Genomic DNA, 17,971 nt, shown 5'->3' on the forward strand with positions numbered 1-17,971 from the left:
AAACTGCCAATTTTCATTTTTATTGGGGGAGGGGATTTAGCCTAAAAAAAAAAAATTTTTTAATACATTTTTCAACTTTTTTTTTTTTTACACTTTTTATGTCCCCATAGGGGACTATCTAAAGCATTCATTTGATTGCTAATACTGTTCAGCGCTATGCATAGGACATAGCACTGATCAGTATTATCAGCTATCTCTTGCTCTGGTCTGCTCGACAGGTGAGGGGACCTCCGTCCGCCATTACAGATGATCGGATCACCGCGGCAGCGCTGCGGGTGATCCAATCATCTATTTTACCATGCGCATTGCCGCAGATGCCGTGATCTGTACAGATCACGGCATCTGAGGGGTTAATGGCGGACATCCGCACGATCGCCTCACCCCAACAGTCTCCAGAAACGGGACAGCCGAACTGGTGGCTTATATGCCCACTCCATGTATCTCTATGGGAGAGTCAGGAATACAGCATTAATTTTTTTTTTTTTTTTTTTTTTTTTTTTTAAGTATTTATTACATTTTGGAGAAAATAAACAAACTGCACAATGAAGTGCCACTGTAGGTCCAGAAGACAACTCCATCGCAATGACATGGATATGATAAGAGTGGCAATCAAACACGTAGGGAGGGAGCATCTCCAGCACCGCCCAGAGAGGCCCCACACCAACAAACAAGCATACACTCACACTACCACACATCCCAGTGACTCCGACCCCAACCCAGCCGCCCCCACCACCACCACCCGGATGGAAGGTCAGCCGACACCTCCAGTAAAAGCCAAGGAGTCCACACCTTATCAAATTTCCTCGGGCACCTACGACTTTTATACAAAGCTTGGTATAACGGGACATACTTATTTATCATATTCACCCAGCGAGACAAAGGGGGAGGGGACACATCCTTCCACGTCATCACAACCACCTTATAGGCACAAAATAACAAGAAACGGATCAGTAGACGCCTATGCGCACCAGATACCACCTCATTGAGGACTCCCAACAGGCATACCACCGGGGTCAGCAGGAAAGGGAAATCTGGATTGTCTGCCAAAAACCCAATCACCTCCCTCCAAAAAGAGGCTATAACAGGACACTCCTGCATGTAGGAAGGTACCTACCTCCGCAGAACAGCGAAAACCTAGATCTGACCCCTATACGCTTCAGCTTAGCAGGCGTATAATATAACCTCAAAACATACCGTGATTGAATCAGCATGTCCCTACTACTCACGATCATCGAGTAATATGCGCCCTCAATTTCCTTCCACTGGCACTTAGACAGATCAGGGATATCAGCCACCCATTTATGGTAAGCATTCGAAAATGGACTAGGCCTCAATGTCTGGAGAAGAGGATAAGACTGGCTAAGAGGTTTAATGAGATCCGCAGTGCCCAGGAGAATCTCCACATCAGAAAACACAGGGGTAAACATCAGGGAGCCAAACTGTGCCTGGACCACATGCGGAAGCTGAAGATGCCTATAAAAGGCACTGCCAGGGATATCATATCTGTCCTTTCCGCAAAGGAGAGGAAAACCTGATCCTCCCGGAAGAAATGAAGCATAAATCTGACTCAATGAGAATCCCCCAAAGCCGGCCTCCTGTAACCCATGTAGGTGTGGTAAATTTACATTCCCCCACAGAGGTGCCCTAGGAGACAAACTTGTGGAAACCTGCTTGATACCACGGACCACACCTTAGCTATAGTTTGGAAGGGAAGGGGAGAAGAGGAGCGAGAATGATACCTGTAAAGTGAGTTAGTGAGAGCCTCATACAAACCCATAAGTGCTCCAGCCAAGGCAGTCGCAGATCCAGGTCAATCCACCACGCTGCATAGACCAACTGAGAGGCAAGAAAATGGTTATAGACATTGGGGGCAGCTAGTCCACCATGCCTTTTAGCAGCTTGAAGGAGAGCCCGCCTGAGTCTGGGAGACTTCCCCCGCCAATAGAAGGATCCCAGAGCACCACACAATGTATTCAAATATTTCCTAGGGGGGACCACAGGAGCCAGATGGAAGAGATATAGGAATTTAGGCAGCTAAATAAATAAATGTAAAAATATTTAATCATTCCAGCTAGAGAGGGTGGGAGGACCAGGCATGCAACCTATCTACTTTGGAAACCAAAAGAAAGTCTAAATTTAGGGACATATAATCTGCCAGAGATGCCGTAACCTCTATCCCAAGATATGTAAATCGGGAAACCGCTTGCACCCCCTCTGGGAGAGAAGAGGGCAGGGAAATGTCAGGTGAGAGGATTTACCCCAATTAACCCGAAATAGAGCTAAACCTACCTAACAGGTCAAACAGAGAAACTAGTGAACCCCCTGCATCCGCCAAATATACTAGTGTGTCATCCGCATAGAGGGAAACCTCCACAATGGATCCCCTGGGGATGCACAGATAGTGGGATCTCTGCATATAGCTGCTGCTAGGGGCTCAATTGCCAGCGCAAAAAAGGAAAGGGGATAGGCGGCACCCTTGTCTAGTCCCCTGGCCCAAGAAAAAGGGGGCAGAAACATCTGTTATTATGAATACGGGCCCTGGGGCAATCATACAACAAGTGGACCCAGGCACAAAACCTAGGGCCAAACCCTTCCAAGACCTCCCAGAGATATACCGAATCAAAAGCTTTATAGACATAAAGACTAACCACTACCCCTGAAGGAAAGCCTGCCCCCACTGCCTTGATATTTAGCTGTAGACATTTAACGTTAACATCAGTAGCCCTACCCAGCTTGAACCCAGCTTGGTCAGGATGAACGATAGAGCCAATTACCCCATACAGGCGAGTAGCCAGTATTTTAGCAAAGATCTTAATATCTACATTCAATAGAGAGAGAGGCCTGTAAGAATCGGGTAGCAACGGATCCTTTCCAGGCTTAGGGAGTACCACTATCAGTGCTTCCCTCATAGAATCCGGAATAGAGTCAGCGTCAGCCACCGAGTGAAATAATTGAAGGAGTAAATCGGCTAAACGCTCTTCATTCATCCCATACCAATCTCCTACTAACCCATCTAACCCTGGGGTCCTTAATAGCCTGCACCTCCTCCTCCAGGGTAAAAGGGGTATCTAACTCTGCTTGGGCACAGCTAAGCTGTGGGAGGGACAGGTCCTGCAGAAAAAAAAATGTATTTCCCCCTGACAGGGTTTAGAAGGGGCTGAATAAAGGGAAGAGTAGAAGTCTCTAAAGACAGAATTAATCAGTTGATGGTCTGACAATATGGAGCCCCCCCCCTTAATACAGGTAATAGAAGCGGCAGGACGGCCAGCCTTTGCAAGATACCCCAAAAGCTTCCCATTCTTATGACTAAATGCAAAAATCGCTGCTTCCCTATCTGCTAACCTCAATTGAACCCTATCCCTCTGAGCAACCAGCAGAGCCCTCTGCGCCTTAGCACACGCTCGTATACCATCCGGAGTAGGATCTCTAATATAAGTTGCCTCCAAAACACCAACGTTTTGCAGCAACTCATGCTCCCTGGCCTGAGCTTCCGCTGGCCTGCTACCACCGCTATAAAAGCACCCCTAATCGTAGCCTTGTAAGCATCCCACTGAACTAGAGGATCAGGATACGAAGCATTATGTTCCCAGTACTCAGTATGAACAGCCCACAAGGCCTCCACTACCACTTCCGCCTGCAGCCAACCAGGGTGCATGCGCCAAATAAGAGAAGGGGGACTAGGACCTATAGTAAGAACTACCAATATAGCAGAGTGGTCTGAGATCCCCCTAGAGGTGTAGGAAACATCTCTTACTGCTTGGAGGAGATCCTCGGACGCCAGATCTATGCGGGAGAAGGATCTGTGGGCAGCAGAGTAGGAGAAAGCAGATTCCGTAGGATATTTCCAACTCCAGAGGTCAGTCAGGTCCAACTTCTTGCGCCAGGTATTGAAATGAGAGGAGCCAGGGTCAACAGCAGTTATGCGATTGAGCTGAGGATCAGGAACAACATTGAAGTCTCCTATAAACAAAACAGGATCAGGGGAAAAAGACAAGAGTTTATTAGGCAGGGACTTGGTAACTAAGACCGAGACACCCCTGGCATAACTAGAATAGGAAACATGATAACCCTGTGCTATTCATGCCCCTTTCAGGGTAAGTACCTTCTGGCCCGTGACATGAGTTTCCTGCAGGCAAATAATGTGGGGGGACTGTTGTTTCACAAAGTCCAAACATAAGGCCCTCTTGAACTTGGAATTAAGCCCTCGGACATTCCAGCTAAGAACTTTCAAGGTACCCATCACTAGCAACAACCAAATAAAGGAACAGTAGGAAGCAAAAAAAAAGCCAGGAGGAGGAATGGCAGAGCACCAGGACCACACGCACCACTCACATACCACAAAAAGACAGACTGGGCACAAACACTTAACAGAAAAACAAAGACAGCCAGGCATAAACAAAATAATCTCATTAATTCCCTGTCTAACACTAAACAGGACATAGCTACTACTATCCCCTAACACAGTGCAGACCTATACCCAAAAACTACTATTGTGGGGCATCCACAAAACACTATTGAAACAGAACACTCCCGCTACCCCACCCAGAGTAAATCGGCTGGTAGCTAAGAATTACACAGGCACACCTCAGAGACATCCGGAACCTAAGGGGGTCCCTAGTCACCTAGCTTCCTTCCTCTATCTAAACCCAAGAACAGGATGGAAGGAGCACTGAACAGGACAGTCCATGGCAGTTCAGTCCGGAGGTCTGACAGGAGGGGCTTTCTGAGGTCTGACCCAAGGTGCTGCATCCACCCAGTGAAGTGCGTCAATCGGAGAAATTAAGAATTTAGTTGTAGTCCCATCTACCACTCGCAGTCGAGCAGGATAGAGCATGGAATAGCGGTAACCTTTGGCACGTAGCTTCGACCGGACCTCAGTAAACTGCACCCTCTGCTTGCGGAATTCCGCAGAGAAGTCTGGATAGGACACTCTACTCCCCTCACAAATGACCTCTCCCTTAATTCGGACTACTCGCAGAATAGCATCTCTATCCTTGAAATGGAGAAGCTTGGCTAGAAAAGGAAGCGGGGGGACCCCCGGGAGGAGGAAGCCTGGCCGGGGCTCTGTGCGCTCATTCATCTGAGTTGGAGAGAAGTATGCAGAGTGAGTGTCTACTGGAAGGAGTTCTTTGAGCCACATTTCAAGGAAGAGCACTGAATCCTTCCCCACCACTTTCTAGGGCAGGCCCACCAGGCAGATATTGTTGCGCATCAGGCGATTCTCCATATCATTCAACCGACCCAGAACTCCCGTCACCTGGCGCTGCAATGAGTCCACCCTGTCCGGCAACGGATGAAGAGTGTCCTCCACTGCAGATACTCTACGCTTCACCTCCACAGTGCGCTCACGTATCTTCTGGGTCTCATGGTGCAAAATAACGAATTCTTGCCGCAGTTCATAAACTTTCATCACCATGGTGGATTGACAGGAAGTAAAGGCAGTCAATAATTCAGAAAACCGCTGATCTAAAGCAGCTGCATCATAAACAGGTCTGTCAGAGGAAGTCTACTGTGGAGAAGTCGGGGAACCGTCCAGCTGGGATACCTAAGAAATGGGAGAGGCATGCCCAAGTCCATTCGGAGGTCTATAGAATTGGCTCAGCGCTTTTGCTGCATGCACAGATACTTTAGTAGAAAGCGAGGACTGAGACCCAGAATCCCGATGAGAAGGGCCACAGGATTGAGAGGAGAGAGCAGATCCATCATCAGAGGAGGCATCCTCATCAGAGGTCGGCCTGGAAGAATCAGCGGTCCTTGTAGATTTCCTATGACCATGTTTACCACGGGAGCCACCCATGGCTAGCAGGTAGAAAGTTACTAGTATGAATGTCCCAGAAGCACCACACTCCCTTGATGAAAGGAATAGGAAAGGCACCACCAGTCCCAGCAATCTCCCAGGTCCTTCTCAGGGTACTCACAGTCCACAAGGCCAATAGGAGAACAGGGGGATGACTAAAGCATGCACCGGACAGTCCAAGGATTGCACGCCTCAATGCAGGCCAGGCAGCAACACTGAGCCAGACATCAGGGCCAAAAAGAGTTAATAAAGTTCAGCCACGGCAAGCAGGATACCCCAGCACTTCGCCCCATCAGGGGACACTGTCACACAGCAGGAGGCCGCACTGGAGAAGACACTCTGCACCTTCACAGCAGCAGCCGCGGGAGTAACCCCGGCAACCAGCTAGGCCCCGGCCACGAAGGCCAAAGATGGCGTCTGGCTCTAAGGAAGGCCAGAGACCCGACTTCCAATGCCTCCAGCAGGAGGGACTGCCCCACCACTCTCACGGCCACAGCCCGGTAACCGGAGGACCACAGCACCGGACCAGACCACTCCATAGCCGCTCCACTCCATGCTGCCAGGGACCGGATCCACCAATCGCGGCAGCCTCCCCCCGCCACGACCACAGCTCTCAACGGGACCGGACCACAATCTCCCCGCAGACTCCTCCAGCTCCCAGCTTGCACCAGAGACAGACCGGCACGTCGAGGTAAGCAGCAATCAAGGCTAATTCACCCGGGTAGCGGGAGCTCCTATGGGTTGCGACTGCTCACTCCGGCATTCAGGCCACGCCCACCCCAGGAATACAGCATTCAGGCAACTGCGGCTCTCCTATAGAGATACATGGAGGGGCATGTCGGCCACCACTTCGTGCGGGGGTCAACACGCCTGGTTCTTGGGTACTGCCGGGGTGCTGTGCAAGAGATCGCGGAGGTCCAAGTGGTCGGACCCCCCCGCCATCAGACACTTATCCCTTATCTTTTGGATAGGGGATAAGGTGGCCCATCCATTTGACTGATTCACTGAATCAGTCAGAGGGGACTACAAAGGCCTACAACTAAGAAATGTGATCAGCTCCTGCCTCCCACCTCCCCCCACCTCATTTTTGTAAATATTTTATATCTTTTCAGGTCACAACACTGAAGAAATGATACTCTGCTACCATGTAAAGTAGTGAGCGCACAGCCTATATAACAGTGTTTTATATTGTGTCCCCTTAAAATAACTCAACAAACAGCCATTCATGTCTAAACCCTAACAACAAAGTAAGTACACCATGAGTACAATGAGTGGAAATGTTCAGACTGGGCCAAATTAGCCCTTTTCACTCCTGGTGTCATGTGACTTGTTAGTGTTACATGGTCTCCAGTGTGAATGGAGAGCAGGTGTCTTAAATTTAGTACTCAAACTCTAATACTGGTCGCCGGAAGTTTAACATGGTAACTTTTGGTAAAGAACCCTCTGTGGGTCTACAAAAACCCTGAAACTGAGCTGCAGCATAGTGGGCAAGACCATACAGCAGTTTCACATGACAAGTTCCACTCAGAACAGGCCTCGCCGTGGTTCACCAAAGAAGTTGAGTCGCTTGCTCAGCGTCATATTCAAAGGTTGTCTCTGGGAAATTGACAAGTGCTTCCAGCATTACTTCAAAGGTTGAAGGGATGAGGTTCAGCCTGTCAGTGCTCAGACCATACACCGCACACTGCATCAAATTGGTCTGCATGGCTGTCATCCTACAAGAAGGCCTCTAAGGATGATTCACAAGAAAGTCCTAAAGCTGCTTGCTAAAGACGAGCAGACTAGGACATAGGTTACTGAAGCTATGGCCTGTGTCTGATTAGACCAAGATAAACTTCTTTTGGTTCAGATACTGTCAAGCATGTTAGGAGTACACCGACAGCCAAGCATAGTGATGGGAGTGTCATTGTCTGGGACTGCATGAGTGCTACTGGCAACTTGTACTGTGACAAACTGAAGCAGAGCATGGCCCACTCCCTTCGGACACTGGGCCACAGGGCAGTATTTCAACATAATGACGTCAAACACATCTCCAAGATGACCACTGCCTTGCTAAAGAAGGTGAGGGTAAATGTGACGGACTGGCTAAGCATGTCTCCAGACCCATACACTAATGAGCATCTGTGGGGCATCCTCAAACCTATGGTGGGGGAATGCAAGGTCTCCAAAATTCATCAGCTCTGTGATGTCTTGGAGGAGTGAAAGACTACTTGAGTGGCAACCTAGGAAGCTCCGGTGTACTCCAGGGCTAAGAGGATCAAGGCAGTACTGTAAAATAGTGGCGAAACAAAATTTTGACACTTTGTGCCCAATTCAGACAATTCCACTTTTGAGATGTACTCCCTTTTATTGCCAAGGTTTAGACATTAATGGCTGTGTTGAATTATTTTGAGGGAACACAGCATTAAACACTGTTAAAGGGTATGGTCACATAGTGGAATCTCCGCTCACTGAATTCAGCGAGTGGAGATTCCGTCTGTCAGCGGTACTGAAAATACTTTGGCGGTAGGACCGCGCGGCACTGTACTGTCACCATTGACGGCTATGCAGTGCTCGCGGGCTTCCGCACAAAGAATGAACATGTTCTTTCTTTGGGCAGAACAATCTCAGCGGCGGAATTTTTGATAATGGCATCTCAGGCGTTAATGGCTGACATAAGCACGATCGCTCATGCCCGCCATTACCGGTGGGTCCCTGGCTGCTGATAGCAGCCGGGGCCTACCATGCATGACATGAGCACTCCCAAGCCCCCCCCCCTGGTGCTCGCAGCAATGTACAGGACATAAATGTACGTCCTGGTGCATAAAGTACCACCGCACCAGGACGTACATTTACGTCCTGCATAGTTAAGGGGTTAAAGGCAAAAAATAATCTGGCTGCTCAGAGGCCATCGAATGTTGAAGGCAGCATCAACATACAATGCTTTTGTATGTCGGGGCCATCGCATAAACGGCTATCCGGCACCACTGACTGCTTCAGCTGCCGCCGGATAGCCGTTTACGGTGCCCCGCGTGCTCCGGTGATGGTCTCCTACCTGTCCTTGGGGCTCGGGAGTGTCCTCTTCGGAATCCCCTCCATCGCTGGCGCTCTCCATCGTAGTCATCACGTCGCCGCGCACGCCATCCAGTCAGGCAATAGGAGCAGCGTGCGTAGTGACGTGATGACTGCAACGTGAGAGCGACTATCCCGGGCAGCAGAGATGTTCCGGAGCAGCGGGGACATCACGGGGACGCGGCGACAGCAATGGAGCGCAACATCCAGGGCAACGGTGACTGTCCGGAGCGGCGGGAACAGGTGAGTACAACTTCCTATTCTTTACATTGCACGGATCCCTCAACATACGATGGTTTCAACAAACTATGGTTCATTTGGAACGGATTACCATCGTATGTTTAGGGACTACTGTATTATGTACTGCAATTTCTAAAATACTCACTGACTTTATTTGTACTTTTTACTGTTAAAAAACATTTTTTTTCCCCAAATTCAAAAATAAATGACACTAAGCAACAACTGGAGCAAGCTCAATTACTGTAAATCAAATAAGAAAAATGAACAATGACCAGAAATGAAATTATAATCTTTTAAGGGGTACTCTGATGGAAACCCTTTTTTTTTTTTTTTTTTTTTGTTTTAAATCAACTGGTGCCAGAAAGTTAAACAGATTAGTAAATTTATATGTAGCAGAAAGATGGGAAAACGGAGCAACTCACCACACCGACCCAGATATTCTTTGCAAGTGGATTCTTTATTCCATGTCTTCAAACATATATGGGGTATGGAACATCTTAGCTATGAGGAGCGATTAAAGGAGTTACAATTGTTTAGTCTTGAGAAGAGACGTTTAAGGGGGGATATGATAAACGTATATAAGTATATTAATGGCCCATACAAAAAATATGGAGAAAAACTGTTCCAGGTTAAACCCCCCCAAAGGACGAGGGGGCACTCCCTCCGTCTGGAGAAGAAAAAGTTTAGTCTCAAGGGGCGACACGCCTTCTTTACCATGAGAACTGTGAACTTATGGAACAGTCTACCTCAGGAACTGGTCACAGCAGGAAAAATTAACAGCTTTAAAACAGGATTAGATACATTCCTGGAACAAAATAACATTAATGCTTATGAAGAAATATAAAATCCCATCCCTTCCCCAATATCGCGCCACGCCACTACCCCTTAATTCCCTGGTTGAACTTGATGGACATGTGTCTTTTTTTGACCGTACTAACTATGTAACGATGAAACAAGCAGGGGAGAGTGAGCGTGGGACGTGGGGGTATCCTCTCGGTAACTGGGCCGTTTGCAAAGAATATCTGGGTTGGTGTGGTGAGTTGCTCCGTTTTCCTATCTCTCTGCTACATATTTATTGATTGGACTTGCCTTGACGTAGAGCACCACTGAAGTCCCTCCAGCAGTTGCAAGGGAAGATACAGGTAGAACATATATACAGCTTTATCCTAGTGCTTACAGAGGTGGTGCCGGGTCTCTCTTTATTTGAGATTAGTAAATTACTTCTATTAAAAAAAAAATTCTTAATCCTTCCAGTATTTATTGGCAGCTGTATGCTGCAGAGGAAGTTCTTTTCTTTTTGAATTTCCTTTTTGTCTGACCACAGTGCTCTATGATGATACCCCTGTCCATTTTAGGAACTGTTCATAGTAGTAGCTAATCCCTATAGAAAACCTATCCTGCTCTGGACAGTTCCTAAAATGGACAGAGGTGTCAGAGCACTGTGGTCAGACAGAAAGGAAATTAAAAAAGAAAAGAACTTCCGCAGCATACAACAGCTGATAAGTACTGGAAGGATTAAGATTTTTAAATATAAGCAATTTACAAATCTGTTTAACTTTCTGGCAAGAGTCGATGAAATTTTTTTTTTCAAGGGGAGTACCCCTTTAACCTCTAGGTGTGAATCCCCCCTTATATTACAGTCTTGGATTTAAATATATGTTGGGAGAAATCATTGTATTATACACACAACCACAGGAAAACGTTATTCTATTAAATGTGTTGTGCAGAAGTTTTGGCTTCCATCAGAGCTATTTTCAAGCCTTCCTTTTGAAAATATATATTCAATACCATAACTGAATGTCATATATTTAGGATACCTTTTTACAGATAGCTGATGTATTTGCTAATCATTTTTCCAATTAAGGCCTACAAAAAAAACAAAACTCTGTATTGATTAAAACTTTTTCCAACTTTGTTTTTTTGTAGGTAAATCCAGATAATTTAGAGCAGGGGGAAGGAATCTATTTCTGTAAGTTGTGTTTGTGTTTTGTGTTCTTTGTTTTAATATGGGGTTGTTCAGTGACCCAGCACTCAGGCTAGTGTCTACTCAATCTCTTATAAATTCAGGGTGAGAGTTAAAGGGGTACTCCCCTGGAAAACATTTGTTTTTAAATCAACTATTGCCAGAAAGTTAAATTGTTAGATTTGTAAATTGCTTCTATTTAAAAATCATAATCCTTCTAGTACTTATAGGCTTCTGTATGCTCCAGAGGAAGTTTTTCTTTTTGATTTTCCGTTTTTGTCTTACCACAGTGCTCTCTGCTGACACCTCTGTCCATTTTGGGAACTGTCTGGAACAGGATAGGTTTGCTATGGGGATTTGCTCCTACTCCAGACAGTTCCTAAAATGGACAGAGGTGTTGGCATAGAGCACTGTGGTCAGACAGAAAGGAAATTCAAAAAGAAAAGAACTTCCTGTGGAGCATACAGCATCTTAGTACTGGAATGGTAAGATTTTTAAATAGAAGTAATTTACAAATCTGCTTAACTTTCTGTCAACAGTTGATTTAAAAACCAAATGTTTTCCAGGGGAGTACCCCTTTGAGCTACTAGACTGGTCCCAGCAGCAGCGGCCTAATTAAAAAGGAATTATAGGTATTAGTTATTTAGGCTTAGATATTTCATGCTGTCCCTGGGATGCCTGTCCTTTCCTAATTGTATTCTATCCTAGTTAATGGGGTGCTCCGGTGGAAAACTTGTTTGTTTCTAAATCAAATTATTTTCTTTTTTGGAACACAGAGCTCTCTGCAGACATCACAAGCACAGTGCTCTCTGCTGACATCTCTGTCCATTTTAAGAACAGTCCAGAGTAGGATAAAATCCCCATAGCAAACATATGCTGCTCTGGACAGTTCCTAAAATGGACAGAGATGTCAGCAGAGAGCACTGTGCTTGTGATGTCAGCAGAGAGCACTGTGTTCCAAAAAGAAAAAAATTTTCTCTGTAGTATTCAGCAGCTAATAACTACTGGAAGGATTAAGATATTTTTAATGGAATTAATTTACATATCTGTTTAACTTTCTGGCAGCAGTTGATTTAGAAAAAAAAAATATATAAAATTCCACCGGAATACCCCTTTAACCTCTGAAGGACGCCGGGCGTATCCATACGCCTCCGTTTTTAAAGTCCTTAAGGACTGAGGGCGTATGGGTACGCCCGTGGAAATTCCGGTCCCCTCCACTCCCACGGCGAGGACTGGGGTGATTGGTGATATCTATCAGCAGGCACCCCGTGCACACCCCCCCCCATGTCAAATTAGACCGGCGATTTGTGGCTATTCTGGGTCAATCGGGTATCTGGTGATCCGGAAAAAGGGTGAATGGGGCTTTCCGAGACAGCACCATTCACCCTTACCCAGCAGGAGTGAGGTGGTACGGGTACCGCCTCACGATAAAGTGATTGATCGGTCAGAACGACCTACCAATCACCACCCTGCGGGGCGGCGATCAGAACGGCGTTGATGGCGGCGATCAGTGCCGGCGGGGGTATCCTACTTTGCCCTGGTCCGGCGGTGGTGCCTTCAGGATCGGTGGTGGCGGCAGGAGCAGCAGGATCGGTGGCGTCGGCGGTCCCAGCGGCAGGATACAGCAGGAGGTGAGGACTGTTCACCTCCTGCTGTTGCTTAGCAACTACTCGCAGCATGCACAGCCAAAGGGCATGCTGGGAGTTGTAGTTTTGCAACAGCTGGAGTTCCAACTACAACTCCCAGCATGCCCTTTGGTTATTTGTGCATGCTGGGGGTTGTAGTTATGCAACAGCTGGAGGCACATTTTTTCTATGAAAAAGTGTGCATCCAGCTGTTGCATAACTACAACTCTCAACATGCACAGATTACCAAAGGGCATGCTGGGAGTTGTAGCAGTGTGTCTCCAGCTGTTGCAAAACTACAACTCTCAGCATGCCCTTCGACTGTCAGTGCATGCTGATTGTTGCAGTTTTGCAACAGTTGGAGTTTGTTATCTAACTCAGTGTTTTGCAACCAGTGTGCCTCCAGCTGTTGCAAAAATACAACGCCCAGCATGCGCTGAGAGACTCTACATGCTGGGAGTTCTAGTTTTGCAGGAGCTGGAGGCACACTGGTTGCCAAAGGCTGAGTTAAGTAACTAACAAACTCTGTGTTTCGCAAACCAATGTGCCTCCAGCTGTTGCATAACTACAACTCCCAGCATGTATGGTCTTTAAATGCATGCCGAAAGTTGTAGTTTTGCAACAGCTGGAGGTCCCCCCCCCCCCCCCGCGGGTTTACAGCGAGTACCCCTGAAAGTTTGAGATGCGGCAAATTTTCCTCCGCAGCTCAAACTCACAGCGATTAACTCACTGTAAACCCGACTGTGTGAATGTATCCTAAAAACACTACACTACACCAAATACAAAGTAAAACACAACATATACACATTCCCCTACACAGTCCCCCTCCCAATAAAGAAAAAAACGTCTTGTACGGCACGGTTTCCAAAACGGAGCCTCCAGCTGTTGAAAAACAACTCAAAGTATTGCCGGACAGCCACTGAATGTCAAGGCATGCTGGGAGTTTTGCAGCAGCTGGAGACACCCTGTTTGGGAAACACTGCCGTAGGGTATTTTTGGGGCAGATTGAAATCCCCAATTTAGGCCTCAAATGCGCATGGCGCTCTCACTTCGGAGCCCTGTCATATTTCAAGGAAACCGTTTAGGGCCACATATGGGGTATGTCCATACTCAGGAGAGAGTGCGTTACTAATTTTGGGGTGCTTTTTCTCCTTTTACCCCTTATGAAAAGGTAAAGTTGGGGTCTACATCAGCATGTTAGTGTGTAAAAAAAAAAAAAAAAAAAAAAAAAAAAAAAAAAAAAAAAATTATTTTTACACTAACATACTGGTGTTGCCCCATACTTTTAATTTGCACAAGCGGTAAAAGGAAAAAAAAAATATGTAATTTGTTTTGCAATTTCTCCTGAGTACAGAACTACCCCATATGTGGGCGTAAAGTGCTCTGCGGGCTCAGAAGTGAGAGCGTGCCATGTACATTTGAGGTCTAAATTGATGATTTGAACAGGGGTGGCTGATTTTACAGTGGTTCTGACATAAACGCAAAACAATAAATAACCAGATGTGACCCCATTTTGGAAACTACACCCCTCACGGAATGTAACAAGGGGGGTATAGTGAGCCTTAATAACCCACAGGTGTTTGACAAATTTTCGTTATAGTTGGATGTGAAAAAAAATTAAAAATCTTTAAATGCTGGTGTTACCCTACATTTTCCATTTTCACAAGGGAGAATCGGAAAATAGCCCCCCAAAATTTGTAGCCCCATTTCTTTTGAGTAAGAACATACCCCATATGTGGATGTAAAGTGCTCAGAGGAGAAGGAGCGCCATTGGGCTTCTGGAGAGAGAAGGTGTCCGAAATTGAAGGCCATGTGTGTTTACAAAGCCCCCATAGTGCCAGTACAGGGAACCACCCCACATGTGACCCCATTTTGGAAACTACACCCCTCATGTATTGTAATAAGGGGTATAGTGAGCATTTACGCCCCACAGGTGTCAGATTTTTGGAACAATGGTCCGTGAAAATGAAAAATTAACTTTTTCATTTGCACAGCCCATTGTTCCAAAGATCTGTCAAACACCAGTGGGGTGTAAATGTTCACTGCTTATTAAATTCTGAGGGGTTTAGTTTCCAAAATGGGGTCACATGTGGGGGGGGGGGGGTCCACTGTTCTGGCACCACAGGGGGGCTTTGTAAACGCACATGGCCTCCCACTTCTATTCCAACCAAATTTTCTCACCAAAAGTTCAATGGCGCTCCTTCTCTTCTGAGCATTGTAGTGCACCCGCAGAGCACTTTACATCCACATATAGGGTATTTCCATACTCAGAGAAATGGGGTTACAAATGTTGGGAGGCCTTTTCTCCAGTTACCCCTTGTGAAAATGAAAAATTTGGGGTAAAACCAGCATTTTAGTGGAAAATGAAAAATTTGATTTTTTTCATGTCCAACTTTAGCGGAAATTTGTCAAGCACCTGTGGGGTGTTAAAGCTCACTGTACCCCTTGTTACGTTCCTTGAGGGAAGTAGTTTCCAAAATAGTATGCCATGTTGTTTTGTTTATTATTTATCTATTTTTTTTTCCCCTCTTCTGGCACCATAGGGTCTTCCTACACGGGACATGCCCCCCAAAAAGCCATTTCAGAAAAACTCACTCTCCAAAATCCCATTGTTGCTCCTTCCCTTCTGAGCCTTGTAGTGTACCCACAGAGCACTTGACATCCACATATGAGGTATTTCCTTACTAAAGAGAAATTGGGTTACACATTTTGGGGGGCTTTTTCTCCTTTTACCCCTTGTAAAATTTCAAAAACTGGGTCTACAAGAACATGCGAGTGTAAAAAATGAAGATTTTGAATTTTCTCCTATACCTTGCTGCCATTCCTGTGAAACACCTAAAGCATTAAAACACTTTCTGAATGTCATTTTGAATACTTTGGGGGGTGCAGTTTTTATAATGGGGTCATCTATGGGGTATTTCTAATATGAAGACCTCTCAAATCCACTTCAAGACTGAACTGGTCCACTTCAAGATTGAACTTTGTGAAAAATTGGAAAATTGCTGCTGAACTTTGAAGCCTTCTGATGTCTTCCAAAAGTAAAAACATGGCAAATATAAAGTAGACATATTGTATATGTGAATCAATATAGAATTTTTGGGAATATCCATTTTCCTTACAAGCAGAGAGTTTCAAAGTTAGAAAAATTCTAAATTTTCATGAAATTTTGGGATTTTTCACCAAGAAAGGATGCAAGTAAGGACAACAATGTACCACTGTGTTAAAGTAGAATAGGTCACGAAAAAACGATCTCTGAATCAGAATAATCGGTAAGAGCATCCCAGAGTTATTAATGCTTAAAGTGACAGTGGTCAGAATTGCAAAAAAGAGCTCAGTCCTTAAGGGGAAAAAGGGCTCAGTCCTTAAGGGATTAAGTGTCATTCTAGGATGAGTTATGTCTTTTATGGACCTTGCAGTACTAGCATTTTATGCTTTCCTGTACTTTGTTTCAGTTTTTTGCTTAGGGCTTTCAGTATGACTCGAGTTTTTGACATATTTTTCTACTATTGTACTGCATTTTGTTATGTGCCATTAAAGTAAGATTATAAATCATAGCATGCAATAGTGGAAAAACTTCCTGTCACACACTTAAATAAAATTAAGAAGCAGTTCTCTGATTCATTGGGTGGTTACACAGCATTTTTTAGCGATCCATTCAGCGATGGTAGCATAATTTAAATTGAGCAATTATAATTACACAGTAATACATGATATATAAATAATTCAATGCATGAATAACATTGCTACAATCTCAGAAAAGGACAAATTGAGTCAGAGAATTTAGGTAGGGTGAGACTCCCTTTACTAGCCTTGCATGCTAACCTTGAATAGTTAAAAATGAAAAACGTAATATCTGAGAGAGAGGGAGCAGATGTTAGCTGTAAATCAGTAAATAAAAAACGCTAAATTTTTTCCACTTTGTGTTTTTCATTTTGGCGTTTTTATAAGCCTTTTGGCGTTTTTTCACTCTTTTTCAGTTCCTTGGCGTTTTTTCACTCTTTTTCAGTTCCTTGGCTTTTTTTCCCCCTGAAATCGTGGCATTTTTCTCCTATAGAATTCATGTGGGTTTTAACTTTGGCGTTTTTGCAGCCATTTTTTATTCTCCATGATGGGAGTAGTAGTACCTGTACTAAGTGACAGAGTGCCCCTGGTTTGTTGCGATCCTTGTGTATAATTAATAGATGTGGCAGGTCGCTCTTCTATGGTCCCCTGCACTGCCGTATATATACACCTATTCATATTTCCCGCAGGGAGCTGTGATTGGCCAGATGGTTCCAGCCAATCACAACTCTCTGTGGGAAATATGAATTTGTATATATAAGTCAGTGCAGGGGACCATAGAAGAGCGGCCGGCCGCATCTATACATTATACAGGAGGATCACAGCGGGTGTCAGGAGTGACATCCGCTGTGATCTTTCCTTAATTGCAGGTACTACTGCTCCCAACATGGAGCACACTCTGCTCCATGCTGGGAGCTGTATTACCTGCATTAACACAGATTGCAACAGGTGTCAGAAGTTACACTCGCTGCGATCTGTCTATTAATGCAGGTACTACAGCTACCAGCATTGAGCAGAGTGTGCTCCATGTTGGGAGTAGTAGTACCTGCAGTTAAGGACAGATCGAAGCGGGTGTCTCTCCTATCAATTGCAGAGATGCGGAGTGGCTCTCTACAGCGCTCGCATCTCTGCTCTGTACTCTGGCCGGCCGCTCAGTACAGGTACTACTACTCCCATCGTGGAACAGTCTGTTCCATGCTGGGAGAAGTAGTACTACAAAAAAAAAATTGAGAGAAAAAAGTGAAACGCACACGCTTTATTAAAAATGAATAAAAATGTTGTTATAAAAAATAAAAATTTTGTTAAATAAATTTTTTTTCCCATCCCTGCTGCATAATTTTTTTTTTTTGTACCCAACAAATTTTTAAAAAATGCCAAAGGAGCCAAAAATGCAATTTCCACTCAAATGCAAAGACGTTAGAAAAAACGTCAAACGCAGGAAATGGCATTGGCGTTTTTTTTCTGGTGTTTTTTACTGTGAAAAAAACGCAGGAGAAAAAAAACAATTGGAATCCTAGCCTTATAATGTCCAGAGAGAGCCTGGAGTGAGTGATCCCTATTCTGAGTGGGAGACATAATTCTAGCTAACACATAAGCTTTCCTTCTAGAGTTCAGGAGAATATTTTGCTTTGATTCTTTATTCCTTACTCTTTCAGACTTTTATGTTTAAGGTGTGGGTTGGAGTATTGTACAGTGGAACACATATGGTAGAGTAATGCCACAATTTGAAAGCTC

The 17,971-nt window shown here is 45.2% G+C and overlaps 1 protein-coding gene across 6 annotated transcripts in view; it reads left to right on the plus strand.

Annotated features, from left to right (window-relative positions):
- The window catches only part of LOC130273680 (serine-rich adhesin for platelets-like), a 222,744-nt gene that overhangs the window by 92,468 nt on the left and 112,305 nt on the right, over positions 1-17,971 (plus strand). For all 6 annotated transcript variants that reach the window (XM_056520883.1, XM_056520880.1, XM_056520882.1 and 3 more), the window contains one exon: positions 11,015-11,057. In XM_056520883.1, the coding sequence (XP_056376858.1) occupies positions 11,015-11,057 (43 nt within the window). The remainder of the gene's footprint in view (positions 1-11,014; positions 11,058-17,971) is intronic.

Source organism: Hyla sarda, chromosome 5 (genome assembly GCF_029499605.1).
Source record: "Hyla sarda isolate aHylSar1 chromosome 5, aHylSar1.hap1, whole genome shotgun sequence".
NCBI lineage: Eukaryota > Metazoa > Chordata > Amphibia > Anura > Hylidae > Hyla > Hyla sarda.